Below are 18716 nucleotides of genomic sequence, written 5' to 3'. Positions count from 1 at the left end.
CGGTAAATAGTGCTAATTTACTGCAGGTATAACATTATGGTTAATCTTTCTAGTTTTTCAGCTATTCAGCTGTATTTTTGTGGAAATAGTCTCACCTTATAAGGTCTGACCTTATAAAATCACTTCACTGTATGGAGACCATATCCACAGAAGAAAACATCATTAGTGTTTCAGTTGGTATTAGCGTTCCCCCTAAACGAACAACAAATCAGTAGCTCACTGTGTTGAAAGGTGAGCTCTGCTCTTGGACGTAGGCTGGTTTTGAGATAACACACGACTTTCATATTCTAGTGGTTTTTAAAGATATAAGACACTTTCCATGAGATTAAGAATGGTAGTTAATTTTTCTGCCTGTTATTTAAAACTTGCCTCCCCTACAATGTCTCCTTGACCTTTCATAGTGTTTTCCAAATGACCTATTTAGTTACTGTTATTCAATGCTACACAGATATCTTAAGTCATGTAAGTCACAAGCCATGATTGCTTTTAACTGTAGTAAGATGTGCGCTGTTTGTGTTCCCATGTGCAGACAATTTTGTTTGTGCAAGTGCTTTTCAGTTGGTTCTTGGTCCCTTGAAATTGAAAGGTCCATTTTCAAGAGTGTATTTACAAGCTCAGGACAGTAATTCATAGGCTATGTAGTTATTTTTAATGTGAATTAAAAAGATATTAATATGTTATATTTCTTGATGCTTTTTTCTTCATTAGTGACCTGTCAGAATGAGTAAAGATTATTTTTTTCAGAAATATTTTCACCATTTTGACTGAAGGATATTTTATCTTTTCTTTGTAGCTCACAGCTGTAAACAACCAGAAACACCAACTCATGCTAATGTTGCAGGAATGGATCTTCCCTCACTTGGTTATACATTGATTTACACCTGTCAGCCAGGCTTCTTCCTAGTGGGAGGATCAGAGCATAGAGCCTGTAGATCTGATGGCACATGGACTGGGAAAGTTCCAGTTTGTGAAGGTAAGCTCTTCTGTTTCCTCCTGCATCTCTCATCTACTGTATTCCAGTGATTTTCTTTACTTGCAGTCTAATAAGATAAGGCAGAATGGCAAGGAGAACTAGGAGGGAGAACATCTAAGAGGATAACTCTAATCTTTTGTCAGTTGTGTTTAACAGGACTATGCTTTCATGTACTTGTCTTTTGTTTGCATGCTCAGAGGTGTCAATTCCAGATATAATTCTGGAGGCCAAATATTTGGGTAACACCTACTTTTAGACTTCTGACTCAGTCAGATGTGGACTACATTCTCATAAGCTCAGTGAAGTAAGAATCATGATGGTTTTGCATATACCTACTAAACTTAGATCAGGATAATTTTATTTACAGAGATTGTGTTGGCTGCAAGACAACAATGACAGTTGCAATATTGCAAAATGGTGTAGTTGCTATCATGGAAACATGGTGGGATGACTTGCACAACTGGAGTGCTGCAACGGATGGCTATTATATCTATAAATATATATCTAAATATATATAAATATACAAATATATATAATATAAATATATAGGTTGTTCACCCTATATATATAGGATAGACAAAGAAGGAGAGGCATAGCGCAGTATGCTAGGGAGTGTTTTGACTGTCTAGAGCTTGGTGATGGTGATGACAGGGTTGAGTGTTTATGGGGAAGAATCAGGGGGAAGGCCAACAAGGCAGATATCATAGTGGGAGTCTGTTATAGACCACCCAACCAGGATGAAGAGGCAGATGAAATGTTCTACAAGCAGCTGAGAGAAGTCTCACAATTGCTAGCCCTTGTTCTTGTGGGAGACTTTAACTTACCAGATGTCTGCCAGAAATACAGCACAGCAGAGAGGAAACAGTCTAGGAGGTTCCTGGAGTGTGTGGAAGATAACTTCCTGACACAGCTGCTAGGTGAGCCAACTAGGGAAGGCACCCCACTGGACCTGTTGATCACGAACAGAGAAGGACTTGTGGGTGATGTGATGGTTAGAGGCCATCTTGGGCATATCACAAAATGATAAAATTTTAAATTCTTGGAGAAGTAAGGAGGGGGGTCAGCACAACTGCTACGTTGGACTTCCAGAGGGTAGACTTTGGCCTGTTTAGGAGACTGGTTGGCAGAGTCTCTTGGGAGGCAGTCCTGAAGGGCAAAGGAGTCCTGGAAGGCTGGACATTCTTCACAAAGGAAATGATAAATGTGCAGGAGCAGGCTGTCCCCATGTGCCGAAAGACGAGCTGGCAGGGAAGAAGACTGGCCTGGCTGAACAGAGAGCTTTGGCTGCAAGTCAGGAAAAAAAAGGAAAGTTTATGACCTTTGCAAGAATGGGCAGGCAACTCAGGAGGACTACAAAGGTGTCATGAGGTTATGCAAGGAGAAAATTAGAAGGGCCAAAGCCCAGCTAGAACTTAATCTGGCTACTGCTCGGCAGTCACCGAGGCGAAGGGCTCCGGAGCGGACGCTCGTGCCGGGGCACCCTTGCTAAGGCGGGAAAAAAAAGCGCGAAGGGCGGGAGTGGGCAGCCCAGCCCCCCTCCCAGAGCAGGAAAGAGCGGGAAAGGGCGAGCTGCTGACGTGCGGCAGCTCTGACGCGGCTTGGGCAGGGCCAGGAGTGACGGTGGCCAAACCCCCAGACCTATAAAAGCAGCCCCCAGGGAGCGTGAGCGACCAGGAGCGCGGCGAACAGGACGGGCAAACAGGGCGTGGTGCGTCAGGAGGGCGTGGCGCGTCAGTTTGCGCGTTAGTTCGCGCGGTCAGGGTGCGCGGGGAAGGCCGAGTGTCCCCCCCCTCCAAGTTCCAAAGGGGAACCCAGGCAGTGGTCACCATCCTCCCAGGAGAACACCTGGCAGCGATGGTCACCACCCGCCCGAAAGCCGCCGCCAAAAGGAATGCGGCGACCCAGACGGAGCTCCCGCACAGACACGCGGCCGTCCAGGTCGCCGGCTGCAGGGAGTGCCTGGGCCTGTCGCTTGTGCCAGACGGCAGCGGGGACGGCAAATGTCTTCGGTGTGAGCAGGTGGATGATCTGCTCAGCCTGGTGGCAGAGCTGAAGGAGGAGGTGGAAAGGCTGAGGAGTATCAGGGAGTGTGAGAGGGAATAGACTGGTGGAGCCGCACCCTGCCCTCCCTGGGGTCAGGGCAGCAGGCGGAGGCCCCACAAGGAGCGGAGGATCCCCTGCCCTCTTGCCGGCAAGCAGAAGGAAGGGATCCAAGAGACGGGGGGGAATGGAAACAGGTCCCTGCCCGGGGAGGCAGGCAAATCCCTTCCTGGCCTCCCTCCCCTCCCCAGCTGACCCTACACAACAGATATGGGGCTCTGGGAGCTGAGGGCCAGGCAAGCAAGGAGGGAGGTGAAGGCGAAGGTCCAGCCAGGGGGCTGCCGAGGGTCAGTCAGTCAACCCCACGGATTACGACTGCCCCTGCTAAGAAAGAAAGGAGGGTAATTGTGGTGGGCGATTCCCTCCTGCGGGGAACTGAGGGCCCGATCTGCCACCCGGAGCCATCCCACAGGGAAGCCTGCTGCCTCCCTGGGGCCCGGGTTAGGGACATTACGAGGAAACTCCCCGACCTCATGAGGCCCTCCAATTATTACCCATTGCTGGTTATACAGGTGGGTAGTGATAAGATTGCAGAGAGAAGTCCTAAGGCAATGAAAAGGGACTTCAGGGCACTGGGGCGATTGGTCGCAGGATCGGGAGCGCAGGTAGTGTTTTCCTCAATCCCATCAGTGGCAGCAAGGAATGCTGAAAGGAATGGGAAAACTCACCTGATTAACAGGTGGCTCAGAGGCTGGTGCCGTCAGTGGAATTTTGGGTTTTTTGATCATGGGGAGGTCTACACGGCACCGGGCCTGCTGGTGGCTGATGGAGATCGGCTGTCTCCAAGGGGGAAAAGGATTCTCGCCCATGAGTTGGCGGGACTCATTGAGAAGGCTTTAAACTAGGTTTGAAGGGGGAAGGGGATATACACGGTCCCGCTAATGAGGGGCCCAGGGGCAGCACGACAACGTTGGGGGCGAAATCGATAGCCCACCTTAAGTGCATCTACACCAATGCACGTAGCATGGGCAACAAACAGGAGGAGCTGGAGGCCCTTGTGCAGCAGGATGGCTATGACATAGTCGCCATCACGGAAACGTGGTGGGACGACTCTCATGACTGGAGTGCTGCACTGGAGGGCTATAAGCTCTTCAGAAGGGATAGGCAGGGTAGGAAAGGCGGTGGGGTGGCTCTGTATGTTAGGGAGTGTTTCGACTGCATAGAGCTTGACAGTGCTGATGACAAGGTGGAATGCTTATGGGTAAGGATGAGGAGGAAGGCCAGAAAGGCGGATGTCCTGTTGGGAGTCTGCTATAGACCACCCAACCAGGAGGTAGAGGTAGATGAGGCGTTCTATAAACGGCTGGCAGAAGTCTCACAATCGCTAGCCCTTGTTCTTGTGGTGGACTTCAACTTGCCGGACATCTGCTGGAAATACCACACAGCAGAGAGGCAGCAGTCTTGGAAGTTCCTAGAGTATGTGGGGGATAACTTTCTAATGCAGCTGGTAAGTGAGCCTACCAGGGGAGGTGCCCCGCTTGACCTGCTGTTTACCAACAGAGAAGGGCTTGTGGGAAATGTCGAGGTCGGAGGCCGTCTCGGGCTTAGCGACCACGACATGATAAAGTTCTCAATTTTGAGTGATGCTAAGCGGAGGGGCAGCAAAACTATTACCACAGACTTCCGGAGGGCAGACTTTGGCCTCTTCAGGACCCTGGTTGGGAAAGTCCCTTGGGAGGCGGTCCTGAAGGGCAAAGGGGTCCAGGAAGGCTGGGCCCTCTTCAAGAAGGAAGTCTTAAGGGCGCAGGAGCAGGCTGTCCCCGTGTGTCGTAAGACCAACCGGCGGGGAAATCGACCGGCCTGGCTGAATAGGGAGATTTTGTGGGGACTCAGGAGGAAAAAAGGAGAGTCTACCGCCTTTGGAAGAAAGGGCGGGCAACTCAGGAGGAGTACAGGGATCTTGTTAGGTTCTGCAGGGAGGAAATTAGAAAAGCAAAAGCCCAGCTAGAACTCAATCTGGCCAGTGCTGTAAAAGACAATAAAAAATGCTTTTATAAGTACATTAGCAATAAAAGGAGAGCCAAGGAGGATCTCCATCCTTTGCTGGATGTGGGGGGGAACATTGTCACCGAGGACAAGGAAAAGGCTGAGGTATTTAACGCCTTCTTTGCCTCTGTGTTCAACAGCCAGACCGGTCATCCCCAGGGTACTCAGGCCCCTGAGCTGGAGGATAGGGATGGGGACCAGAATGGAGCCCTCATAGTCCAGGAGGAAGCAGTTCATGACCTGCTACACCACCTGGATGCTCACAAGTCTATGGGGCCAGATGGGATCCACCTGAGAGTATTGAGGGAGCTGGCAGAGCAGCTTGCCAAGCCACTTTCTATCATCTGTCAGCAATCCTGGTTAACAGGGGAGGTTCCTGATGACTGGAGGCTTTCCAATGTGACACCCATCTACAAGAAGGGCCGGAAGGAAGACCCAGGGAACTAAAGGCCTGTCAGCCTGACCTCAGTGCTGGGAAAGATTATGGAGTGGTTCATCTTGAGTGAACTCAACAGGCAAGTGCAGGTCAACGAGGGGATCAGGCCCAGCCAGCATGGGTTCATGAAAGGCAGGTCCTGCTTGACCAACCTGATCTCCTTTTATGACCTGGTGACCCACCTGGTGGATAAAGGAAAGGCTGTGGATGTCATTTACCTGGACTTTAGCAAAGCCTTTGACACGGTCTCCCATAATATTCTCCTTGGGAAGCTGGCAGCTCATGGCTTGGATGGGTGTAGTCTTCGCTGGGTAAAAAACTGGTTGGGTGGCCGAGCCCAGAGAGTTGTGGTAAATGGTGTTAAGTCCAGTTGGCAGCCGGTCACGAGCGGTGTTCCCCAGGGCTCTGTTTTAGGGCCAGTCTTGTTCAATATCTTTATCAATGATCTGGATGAGGGGATCGAGTGCACCCTCAGTAAGTTTGCAGACGACACCAAGTTGGGTGGGAGTGTCAATCTGCTCGAGGGTAGGATGGCCCTGCAGAGGGACCTGGACAGGCTGGATCGATGGGCCGTGGCCAACTGTATGAGGTTCAACAAGGCCAAGTGCCGGGTCCTGCACTTGGGTCACAACAACCCCATGCAACGCTACAGGCTTGGGGAGGAGTGGCTGGAAAGCTGCCTGCCAGAAAAGGATCTGGGGGTGTTGGTAGACAGCCGGCTGAACATGATCCAGCAGTGTGTGCAGGTGGCCAAGAAGGCCAACAGCATCCTGGCTTGTATCAGGAACAGTGTGGCCAGCAGGAGCAGGGAGGTGATTGTCCCCCTGTACTCGGCGCTGGTGAGGCCGCACCTGGAATACTGTGTCCAGTTTTGGGCCCCTCAATACAAGAAAGACATTGAGGTGCTGGAGCGTGTTCAGAAAAGGGCAACAAGGCTGGTGAAGGGTCTGCAGAACAAGTCTTATGAGGAGTGGCTGAGGGAACTGGGACTGTTTAGTCTGGAGAAGAGGAGGCTGAGGGGAGACCTTATCGCTCTCTACAACTACCTGAAAGGAGGTAGTAGTGAGGTGGGTGATGGTCTCTTCTCCCAAGTAGCTAGCGATAGGACGAGAGGAAATGGGCTCAAGCTGCGCCAGGGGAGGTTTAGACTGGAAATTAGGAAAAATTTCTTTACGGAAAGGGTAGTCAAGCATTGGAAGAGGCTGCCCAGAGAGGTGGTGGAGTCACCATCCCTGGAGGCGTTTAAAAAACGGGTAGATGTGGCACTTCAGGATATGGTTTAGTCTAGTCTGCCCTTGATTGGTTTAGGTGGGCTTGGTAGTGTAGGTTAATGGTTGGACTGGATGATCTTAAAGGTCTTTTCCAACCTAGACTATTCTATGATTCTATGATTCTATTCTAACAGTAAAATATGTTTCTATAAATATATTAGCAACAAAAAGAGGGCTAAGGAGAATCTCCATCCTTTACTGGAAGCAGGGGGAAACATAGTGACAAAGGATGAGGAAAAGTCTGAGGTACTTAATGCCGCCTTTGCCTCAGTCTTTAACAGTAAGACCAGTTGTTCTTGGGATACCTAGCCCCCTGAGCTGGAAGACAGGGATAGAGGGCAGAATGAAGCCCCTGTAATCCAAGGGGAAATCGTTAGTGACATGCTACACCGCTTAGCCACACACAAGTATATGGGGTTGGATAGGATCCAGCCAAGGGCACTGAGGGAGCTGTGGAGGTTCTCACCAGCCACTTTCAAACCTTTGTCAGAAGTCCTGGCTAAAACGGGGAGGTCCCAGTTGACTGGAGGTTAGCAAATGTGCTGCCCATCTACAAGAAGGACCAGAAGGAGGATCTGGGGAACTACAGGCCTGTCAGATTGGCCTCGGTGCTGGGGAAGGTTATGGAGAATCATCTTGAGTGTCATCATGTGGCATGTACAGGACAACCAGGGGATCAGTCCCAGTCAGCATGGGTTCATGAAAGGCAGGTCCCGCTTGACTAATCTGATCTCCTTCTATGACAAGGTGACCCACTTAGTGGATGAGGGAAAGGCTGTGGATGTTCTCTACCTAGACTTTAGTAAAACCATTTCCCACAGCATTCTCCTGGAGAAACTGTCTGCTTGTGGCTTGGACGGACATACTCTTCGCTGGGTAAAAAACTGGCTGGATGGCTGGGCAGAAAGACTCGTGAATGGAGTGAAATCCAGCTGGCGACCAGTCACAAGCGGTGTTCCCCAGGGCTCAGTATTGGAGCCAGTTGTGTTTCATATCTTTATCAATGATCTGGAGGAGGGGATAGAGTGCACCCTCAGTAAGTTTGCAGATGACACCAAACTAGGCAGGAGTGTTGATCTGCTTGAGGGCAGGAAGGCTCCACAGAAGGATGTGGAGAGGCTGGATTGATGGGCCGAGGCCAGTTGCATGAGGTTCAACAAGGCCAAGTGCCAGGTCCTGCACTTGGTTCACAACAACCCCATTGTTGTGGTTTAACCCAGCAGGCAACTAAACACCGCATCGCCACTATATCACTCCCCTTCTCAACCAGACAGGGGAGAGAAAATATGACAAAAAACCTCATGAGTGAGATTACTCACCAATTACCATCAGGGGCAAAACAGACTTGACTTGAGGAAAATCAGTTCAATTTATTAACAATCAAATTAGAGTAGGGTAACGAGAAATAAAACCAAATCTTAAAACACCTTCACTCCACCCCTCCCTTCTTCCCAGGCTCAGCTTCACTCCTGATTTTATCTACTCCTTCCCCTGAGCAGTGCAAGGGCACAGGGAATGGGGGTTGTGGTCAGTTCATCACTCGTTGTCTCTGCTGCTCCTTCCTCCTCAAGAATTGGACTCCTCACACTCTTCCCCTGCTCCAGCGTGGGGTCCCACCCACAGGAGACAGTCCTCCATGAACTTCTCCAGCATGCGTCCTTCCAACAGGCTACAGTTCTTCACAAACTGCTCCAGCGTGGGTCCCTTCCATGGGGTGCAGTCCTTCATGGGCAGACTGCTCCAGCGTGGGTCCCCCACAGGATCAGAAGTCCCGCCAGCAAACCTGCTCTAGCATGGGCTCCTCTCTCTCCAGAGGTCCACAGGTCCTCCCAGGAGCCTGTTCCAGTGTGGGCTTCCCACAGGGTCACAACCTCCTTTGGGTGCATCTACCTGCTCCAGCATGGGCTCCTCCATGGGTTGCAGGTGGATATCTGCTCCACCGTGGACCTCCATGGGCTACAGGGGCACAGCCTGCCTCACCATGGTCTTCAGCACCGGCTGCAGGGAAATCTCTGCTCCAGTGCCTGGAGCACCTCCTCCACCTCCTTTCTCACTGACCTTGGTGTCTGCAGAGTCGTTCCTCTCACATATTCTCACTCCTCACTCCAGTTTCAGTTTGTGTCCCAGTGGGTGGTTTTTTTGTTTTTTTTTTTCCTCCCCTTCTTAAATATGTTATCACCGAGGTACTACCACTGTTGCTGATTGGCTCAGCCTTGGCCAGTGGTGGGTCTGTCTTGGAGCCAGCTGGCATTGGCTGTATCGGACATTGGGGAAGCTTCTAGCAGCTTCTCACAGAAGCCACCCCTGTAGCTACCACAACCTTGCCATGAAAACCCAATATACACATGCAACACTACAGGCTTGGGGAAGAGTGGCTGGAAAGCTGCCTGGCCGAAAAGGACCTGGGGGTGCTGGTTGACAGCTGGCTGAATATGGTACAGCAGTGTGCCCAGGTAGCCAGAAAGGCCAGTAGCATCCTGGCTTGTATCAGGAATAGTGTGGCCAGCAGGACTAGGGAAGTGATTGTCCCTTTGTACTCGGCACTGGTGAGGCTGCACCTCAGATGCTGTGTTCAGCTTTGGGCCTCTCACTACAAGAAATACATGGAGGTGCTGGAGCGTGCCCAGAGAAGGGCAATGAAGCTGGTGAAGGGTCAAGAGCACAAGTCTTATGAGGCACGGCTGAGGGAACTGGGGTTGTTTAGCCTGGAGAAAAGGAGGGTCAGGTGAGACTTTATTGCTTTCTATAACTACCTGAAAGGAGGTTGTAGCAAGGTGGTTGTTGGTCTCTTCTCCCAAGTAACAAGCATTAGGACAAGAGGAAACAGCTTCAAGTTGTGCCGGGGGAGGTTTAGGTTGGAAATTAGGAAAAATTTCTTCACTGAAAAGGTTATCAAGCATTGGAGCAGGCTGCCCAGGGAAGTGGTGGAGTCCCCATCCCTGGAGGTATTTAAAAGACAGGTAGATGTGGTGCTTAGGGACATGGTTTAGTGGTGGACCTGGCAGTGTTAGGTTAATGGTTGGACCTGATGATCTTAAAGGTCATTTCCAACCTGAGTGATTCTTTGATTCTATCCTAGTATTGGAGAAGGATGCCTAAAGTCCAGGTGGATGTCTGAATCACTGCATGGAATTAATCCATAGGGTTTAATATTTTTTTATATTTGTATGTAAGCAACAATATACTACTTGCAAGCAAAATGTATCTACTTTGTCCTTGATGTTCCAACTTTTCATTTTGTTTCTAATTTTTACTACATACTCATGGAAAAATCATGCTAAGAATGGTGTTTTTCATGTGGGATATGAAACATCCCCAAGTAAAGCAACTGTTTGGAATTGTATTTCCTGAATAATTAAAGCATCTTTCAGGTTACTGATACCTAATGTTTCAGATGTGGTTATCCCCAGGGCTCTTACAGAGGCATTCAAAGGCTATATAGCCAAACACTGCTACTTGGAAGGGAAATAGGAAATGAATATTTTGTATTACTAAAAAACAGGTGTCCTGGCATTACATGTCAGGCAAGTGCTGGGGAAAAATAGAGCAGAACTTTGGGAAAGTGTTAGAAAGCAAGCTGCCAGGAAGCTTATGACTTGTTCAGCACTCAGGAAGTGTTACAGCAGGCCAGATATGATTCATGGGTTGTATTTTGATCCAAGAATTTTCAGCTGATGACATTGAAACAAGTAGTATTATCTGTCCTATCTGATAGTAAGGGATGTTTATGAGAATGTTTTAAAAAATTATTAAGTAGTAACTATGAGTGTGTTTACCTTGTCATATAACCTGTTATCCCAATGTTCTGAGAAAATGTTACACAAATGCAAAGTGTTTAGGATCATAGGTCTCGCTTTTTAGCAGTGGAGAAAGCTAAGAATGAGCAACATATTGTAAAATATTAGCTCTAATCAGATAAAGTAAAATATGTCATAAATATTTTCAATTTTACCTCTTACAAAGGGGTGAAACGTCTCTCTGCTATGGGAGGGAGAAGAGCACCAAGTCAGTTTGTTCACCTGTGATTGTGAATATCACAAAAATAACTTTGAAATGGATGGAAAGGAATAAAACATTTGCAGTCAAGAGCTCTAAAAGGATCTATAGGGGAATTAAAGGATAATTTGGTCCTTTAAATACAAAACTGCAATCTTGAGAGTCCTACTTGGCAAATATCTGGACCTAGAAAATTAAACTCCATCAATAACTTGTTTTAGTTTTGGGTTTGTATTTAAAATATGTATTTAAGTTTTATTTTGTATTTAAAATTTCAGTTCTGAACTTAACTAAAAATGTATCCACCTTGACAAGGCTGATTGGCTCAGCAGCTTTTTTATACTAAAGCCCTTTGGAAAGTATGATCCAGATATTTCTAACCTGAGCTTGATGTAGTCAAAGAGCGTATGCTGTTGAAGCACGCCCTCCAGGTCAGCCACGTTCAGTGAAGTTCAGTAAGTTTCTTTCAAAACAGAGAGGAAATGGAGATTAATCAATGAGTAGTAACAGGCCATGAGAACTTTAGACTGAATTCCTACCCCTGCCCTTGTTTCTTGCCAGTTTTAATCTATATACCAAGAGCAAGCCTTCTGTAATAAGCAAAAAGTTATTCTCAAGAAAAATATTCTCAGTGCTTCTTGTTAAAGTTTCCTTTTATGCAGAAAAATATTCCACTCAGGGAGAAAGAAGTTGTTTTTCTTGTCTACTTTTTTTAGCATATCGATCAGAGAGAAAAGGCCTGGATTCAAAGCCAAGATCCAAAATCCAAAATATTGAAATAACCATTGGAGCAAGGAATGGAGCCTAGTGCTGCATGAGAGTATTCTACATTAGTACTCAGTACTGTTGAAGACATTTAAGTCCAGGAGAGGACCATAATTTAAAATGCCCTTGTTATGTATCTCTTCACTGTTTGGTGTTCCATTGCTTCCAGTCAAAGCACTATTCACAGTGCTATTTTGTATGCATCCCTATTTAAATGACATAACTTGCCTTAGATGACATATTAGAAGACATCTCACATATTAGGTGCATAGTCCAGGACCGTGAATTCTGAAATGTGGATTCTGAAGTGAAAGCCTACACTGTTTGGGTATTGAAAATGACTTTGTAGCATCCAGGTGAATGACTTAGGAGAAAATGTAGCAGTGGAAGAAATCAGTGGGCATGTGCTCCTGTGATACTAAGGCTTGATACTGACTGAAATCTCATTCGTATTGGAGTTTGAAACATCATCTTGTATACTTTGTAACAAATAAATTCCACTATGGAAATTATTTTCTTAGTTTCTGAGTAACATATTTGCTACTGATTTGTCTTTTTGTCATTCATTCTTTCTAACAGCTGGTTCCAAAATATTAGTGAAGGACCCCAGACCAGCTTTGGGAACACCAAGTCCCAAACTAAGTGGTAAGTACTTTGAGGTATATATAGTTTTAAACAATTTCTGTAGAAAAGACAATGAGAATTGATTTTGTGACACCGCACTGAATGGCTTAGAATGAATAAAGGGTATTAGATTAGGCATTATGTTTACAGAACAAAAACGTCATTAATTAAATTATTCCCCAATGTTTAAGTTCGTCTAGACTATATGGTATTATTTATATCCATATATAATTTCTAACTGTTATATGATGAAAGTTTTATTGGCTTCACTGATATTGCTGTGTTCTGTGTAAGGTCCTATGCAATTTATCCATTCAGAAACTATATTACTCACCCAGAAATAATTTAAAGACATGTTGTTTCACAGTTTTTTTCATAGTCTTGCACTTCTTTTACATATTGCTAATTTAAATTGCTTTACCTAAATACTTCAATATTAGCCTTCAACTTAACTTTCAAAAAAGCTAATTTTAGCCTAGAGAAGGTAGTGTCTCTAACTCCAGCTAAAGTCAACTCCAGTTTTAACTGATTTTCTAAAGAAGACTATCTTTGGATGTCCTGACTAGATCCAAGAGAAATCTTTCTCTGTCCACTGAAGAGATTTTTTGAAGAGAAGTCTGCTTGACTAAAATTAGCCTTGACTAAGTAGCTTGACTATAGCTTGACTATAACCTATAGGGTTATATATAGTCAACCTAAATAGCTTGACTATAACCCTATTAAATGTCTACCAATAATGAATAAAGGTTTAAAAGTAATTCCTTAGCACAGGGTTTTTTGGAGGGTTTTGTGGGGCTTTTTTGGGGGGGTTGGTTTTTTATTTTTAACAGGTTGTACACTACTTCGGAACTCTGTTTGTCAATGAGGTACTGCATGGTAGTCATATTATCAGGTTTTTTCATTCAGAAGTTTTTTGTACAATCCCAATTGCAAATAAAGTACATAAAGATCAGTTTTCCTGAAAGTAGGGAAATAAATTTCAGACAGATCACAAATCAATAGCATCAGACTGTTTGCACTATGCAGCTTCCTTGCTTGCAGTTTGCAGGCCCAGTATCTAGGTGTTTTGTTTTTATATTTTTACTTGTAAAAAATTATATGCATATATTCATATACATACACAAATGAAAAACTAGGAAAGCTTTTTTTACCCTCCATGGGGAAGACAACCTGTCTCTATGACCCATAAAATAAATGATGAAGGAATATTGTTGGGTATTCCAGTGTGCCCCAGTCTTGAATTTTGGGATATCCTGAGAGAGAAAGGGGCAAATATTCTTCTGTGTTTATCTGACATGAGATGCCAATGCACAGATGAACCCAGAGCTTTAAGTTCAGTGTGAGTGACTCCCAATAATGTGAAAGTGCTGATTTTAAATAATGATTAATTGTTATAGGGCTAAGTTTGAAACATTTCCTTTGGAAAGTGTAGTAAACCCATCCTAAGTGACCTTCAATTTAATTGTTTAAATGGTATCTCTTGTTAAGATTTTAAAGATTTGCATGTATCTGTTTTTACTGGATAGGTAACTTTTTTTTTTTTTAACCATACTGTTGCTGGAATAACATTACTTAAATTAATCATTTTACAGTTGCATAATGATAAAAATTAAATGTAAATGTATAAATCTAGCATAATTATTCTCCCTGCAGTCTATGATCTCTTTTTAATTTTAAATTAGGGATTTTTTTTTTCTCTTGGTGAATCTCATAGCGTTTTTAAGCATTTGAAGACAGGACAAAAAATTCTTACATAAATTTTTCATTAGAAAAAGTGACTAGGTAATAAAGAAAATGCTTATCATCTTTTAATGTCATTTAAATATGCTTATAAAAATTTTGATATCCAAATCAATATTAATTTCTGCAAAATTTAATCCTAGCTATATGTCCTTGCCTATCTGTGCTGGTATAGAAAGGATTCTACAATGAGAGTATTCTGGTCTTTTGGTTACAGCTGTTAAATTAGATCTTGTGAAGTTGGTTTAATTTTAGGACATGTCCATATAAGAGCAAATGAAAGTACAGTTGTAGTTATGTTCTTCAATGCAAATACATTTCTTTCATAAAAGTTCATGCCAGGTTTCCATGCTTTATATGTGAAGATTATACCTAATAGACTTAGACTTAGAATTAGACTTACCCCTAAGAGGGTAAAGTAGAACAAAAATGCTAATATTTATCTTATATTTTGTTGGGTGTTTGACTTCATAAATACTAAATATTGCAAAATGTATTGAAACATGTTTGATGTCTGCATAGTTCCTGATGATGTATTTGCCCAAAATTATATATGGAAAGGATCTTACAATTACAAAAGCAAGAAACAGCCCATGACTTTGACCGTCACCAGTTTCAATGCAACTTCAGGAAGAGTAAATGCAACACTTACAAACAGCAATATGGAATTGCTGCTATCAGGTATGGGATAAGAAAAACATTTCCATTTAATTTTTTCTGCCTTATATACATTGGTTCCTTGTAACTTTATGCATAATACTTAAACTTTTGACATCTGGAAACTTTCTTAGCTTATCAAAGAAAGTTTCATTCTAGTTTTGTTCTTTTTCAAAGGTAGGGATTTTTCCACCTTTTCCAACTCTCCCCTTTTTTAATTTCCCAGGTTTTTATTATATTTGGAGTTAATAGTCAATAAGGAGTGAAAGAATTATCCTAATTCTCATGCTCCTTCCTTAAATATTATAAATAGACTTAAATTACTGTTCCTGAGATTTTCTTAATTCTTAATCATACAATTTCCCTATGATAGCCTATTAAGGACTAATAAGCAATATGATGAGATTGGTATGTGTTGACCTAGCAAGGCAGAGATACTTAATGAACATGGAGAGCAAGAAGAGATGGCACTTGTTAGACTAGCTGATATAGTTGTAAAAAGTAGCTACCCTTCATGCTGTGGTTTCAGAAAAAGCTCTTGATTTCAATCTTGGTTTATGATATTCCACAGTCCCTGCCACACAGAGCATGGTTGCCATGGTTATGTTGGCACAATATGCACAGTTGTCTATAGTGTGAACCATCAGCAGAAACTACAGATATGGCTTGACAAGCAAGCAAACAAAAATACTGTAAAAAATGTTTTGGTTTATAGTTTTTGTTTTTCAAACTCTGTCAGTCCCTTGATTGAGACATCTCAGCCACACAGACAATGGGCTTGTCACACCACAGGAGTGGCAGGCTGTAACAAAGTGGGGTGAATAAGCATAAAAGAAACACCTGAAATCAATATTATCACTCAAAACTTAGTTTTTGGAAACTTCACCCGCTGTCTACAACACTTTTTGCAAGGACTGAAGAAGCCTAAAAATCTCAGTTATGTATAGACTGGACACTTTGGTTTTAAATTGTCCATCCCTTAAGGACCCCTTTCTCTGAAGTAGTTTAACACCACTGTTTATCCCAGAGGTGTCAGCAAGGACACAAGTGAGAGAATATTAATCTGTTGGAAAAAAACAAGGGGGAAAGTTCAGCCCATATGTTTCTGAGAGGATGTGGTCTACAGGAAGAATGTAATGGACCAAAGAATTCATGTCTCTGTTGAGCATTAAGTTTCTAGTATCTAGTAGAGTGGAGAATTTTTGTCACTAGGTTTGTCTGTTGAACGTATTTTGTAGATGTCCTTTGAAGAGTCACACTTGAGAGGCCATAGATGGACTGAATGTTTCATAAGATATTTTCTGACTGGTAACTGTGTTTGTCTTGACTATGTGAATTTATTCTATCATATGTCTGTTTAGTTTCAGCCATGTAATTTTTACGAGGATCTTAGGTGCAATGGATGTAGTATTTCATATTTTTAAGATTAGTAAAAGTAAAAGCTGTGTTTTCTCACCCAAACAACCTCCTCCTCCAAATAAAAAGGTTCCCTCAATTGGACGCAAAAATGATTATAAATGCCCATTTTCACTCTACATACAGGCATTGCATATGTCATGAGGTAATTAATATTATTTTCTTTCCTTATTTTACAGATAGAAAACTGAGATCTTGTATACTGAAAGAGTATCTTAGGGCCAGGGAAGTAGGGATGTATCAGAAAAGACATTTAGAAGCCAGGAAGCTGATTTCTCCTATACTCAACTTGTAGGTGTATGAAATGAAAAGTAGTTCCCTCCCCATGCAGCACTTACTGTTTTGCATTCCATCATTTGCTGCATCTTTTTTTACTTCTTTTTATTTTGACAACTGTGCTTGCTGTAATTATAGTATACATGTCTGTCACAGGTTAGAAATGGGCATGTTCTTTTGATCAGGTTAGCATGAGTGAAATGCTATGCTATTATAGAGAGTAAGAGAAGAGAAAGGTACAGCTTTTACTTGTTTATTTGGCTCAGATTAAACACTCTTTTGTTGCCAGCTCTGAAGAAGCACATTAGCCTTTCACCAAGAAATGCTTGTGAATCCACCACTGTAAATTAGTAGAAAAGAGTGGTGCCTTGGTCTGTGGGATAATTTTCCTCTATGCTTTTGTTTGAGTGCACATACATAATGTTCATGCTCATGTACACACACCACAGTCCTCAGCCTCATGCAAGTATTTCCTAATGTGTTTTTATAAGATACATCCATAGCAGATGTGATTGATTTTTTTCTCCCCAAGTTCCAAACGATTTCTAGATGCACACTGTTCAAGCTCTTGAACTGGCCAAACACTGTGTGATAATGTTAACACAGCCCTGAAGACAAGAGAATAACCCCTTTCTTATCAAGACACATTCATTTGAGCTCATTGCAGTGTCAACACAAAAGTAAGTCTGCTTTTAGCTCAGAGATCATAGAATCATAGACTCGTTTAGGTTGGAAAAGACCTTTAAGATCATCCAGTCCAACCATTAACCTAACATTACCAAGTCCACCACTAAACCAATTAAGGGGAGAGTAGCAATTTCATGTTTCCTGGCTTGGTGGCTGGCTTATTTATAATGAAAGTAAAAACGAGGAATCATTTGAGCAAGAGGTAGAGAGGTGGAATCACACTCTGAGCTCCCGGAAACCTGACCAGGGACAGCCTCCAGAAAAAGCCTGTGACCAAAGGGAGCCAGTATCCTCCCTCCACCAAGATGTAGGCAGGGTCTTAGAGGGAAGCGGCGAGTGGAAACAAGTCCACAATCGGGGCGGCAAGCGAACCTTTTCCTTGCCCACCGTGACTCCCCAGGTGCCTCTGCACAATAAGTATGAGGCTCTAGATGTGGAGGACCAGTCAGTGGACGATGTGGGCATCGATCCATCTACACCCGAAGAGTTGCCAAGACCACTAAGACCTACCCCCCATATTACTACCACCTCAACAAGGAAGAAAAGATGGGTCATAGTCGTAGGAGACTCCCTCCTGAGGGGAACGGAGGGTCCAATATGCCAGGTAGACCCTCCTCATAGGGAAGTCTGCTGCCTGCCAGGAGCCCGGGTCAGAGATATCACCAGGAGACTTCCCAGCCTGGTATGGCCCTCGGACTACTACCCCTTACTGCTCTTCCACGTGGGTAGTGACGAAGTTGCAGTGCACAGCCCAAGGGTGATTAAAAGAGACTTCAGGGCCTTGGGATGCTTAGTGAGGGAATCGGGGGCACAGGTCATCTTTTCCTCCCTCCTTCCACTTGTGGGAGGTGACATTGGTAGGAAGAGGCAGATCCAATCTCTTAACACATGGCTCCGAGGGCTGGTGCCACCATCACAACTTTGGGTTCTTCGACCATGGGACGGCCTACATGGCACCAGGCTTGCTGGCGACAAATGGGAGCCACCTTTCTCAAAGGGGAAAGAGGGTCTTTGCACAGGAGCTTGCGGGGCTCATTGACAGGGCTTTAAACTAGATGTGAAGGGGGAGAGGGAACGTACCAGGCTTGCCTGTGACAAGCTGTGGGATGGTATGCAATGGTTAGAAGGATGGGGTGCTACTGTGAGCCCTCAACCTATTGTGCAGAGGCATGATGGGGACACCGCAGCACAGTTGAAGTCTGGCAGAGATGAGCCGGGGGCTCCTGAGATAGTTAGAGCTCACAAGGAAACCTTCGTGAAACACCCCGAGGGAAACAAGGGATGTTCCACTAAGAAGGTGACACAGCCAACAGCCCAGATGAAATGCCTCTACACAAACGCACGCAACATGGGAAACATACAGGAGGAGCTGGAAGCTGCTATGCTACTAGAAAGCTATGACCTGATTGCCATAACCGAAACGTGGTGGGACGAATCCCATGACTGGAATGTGGCTATCGATGGCTACAGGCTGTTCAGAAGGGACAGGCGAGGAAGGAGGGGCGGAGGCATTGCCCTCTACGTAAAGAAATCAATACAGTGTGAAGAGCTGTCCCTGAAGAATAGCCACGAGCAGGTCGAAAGCTTATGGGTAAGAGTCGGAGACAGAGGCAACAAAGGGAACCTTGTGGTTGGTGTCTACTACAGGCTGCCTGATCAAGGGGAGCCTGCTGATGAAGCCTTCTTCCTCCAGCTCTTGGAGGCTTCGCGCTTGCAGACTCTTGTCCTGCTGGGGGACTTCAACCACCCTGACATATGCTGGAAAAGCAACACAGCGAGCTGTAGACAA

The 18716-nt window shown here is 44.7% G+C and overlaps 1 protein-coding gene across 3 annotated transcripts in view; it reads left to right on the top strand.

Annotated features, from left to right (window-relative positions):
* Nucleotides 1-18716, top strand: part of CSMD3 (CUB and Sushi multiple domains 3) — a 760009-nt gene that overhangs the window by 729789 nt on the left and 11504 nt on the right. For all 3 annotated transcript variants that reach the window (XM_075706425.1, XM_075706424.1, XM_075706423.1), the window contains 3 exons: nt 794-973; nt 12107-12172; nt 14414-14572. In XM_075706425.1, coding sequence (XP_075562540.1) covers nt 794-973; nt 12107-12172; nt 14414-14572 — 405 coding nt within the window. The remainder of the gene's footprint in view (nt 1-793; nt 974-12106; nt 12173-14413; nt 14573-18716) is intronic.

This window comes from Pelecanus crispus, chromosome 2 (genome assembly GCF_030463565.1).
Source record: "Pelecanus crispus isolate bPelCri1 chromosome 2, bPelCri1.pri, whole genome shotgun sequence".
In the NCBI taxonomy this organism is placed as follows: domain Eukaryota; kingdom Metazoa; phylum Chordata; class Aves; order Pelecaniformes; family Pelecanidae; genus Pelecanus; species Pelecanus crispus.
Note: the sequence above shows the minus strand (reverse complement) of the source record. Positions and strands in the feature narration are given on the sequence as shown.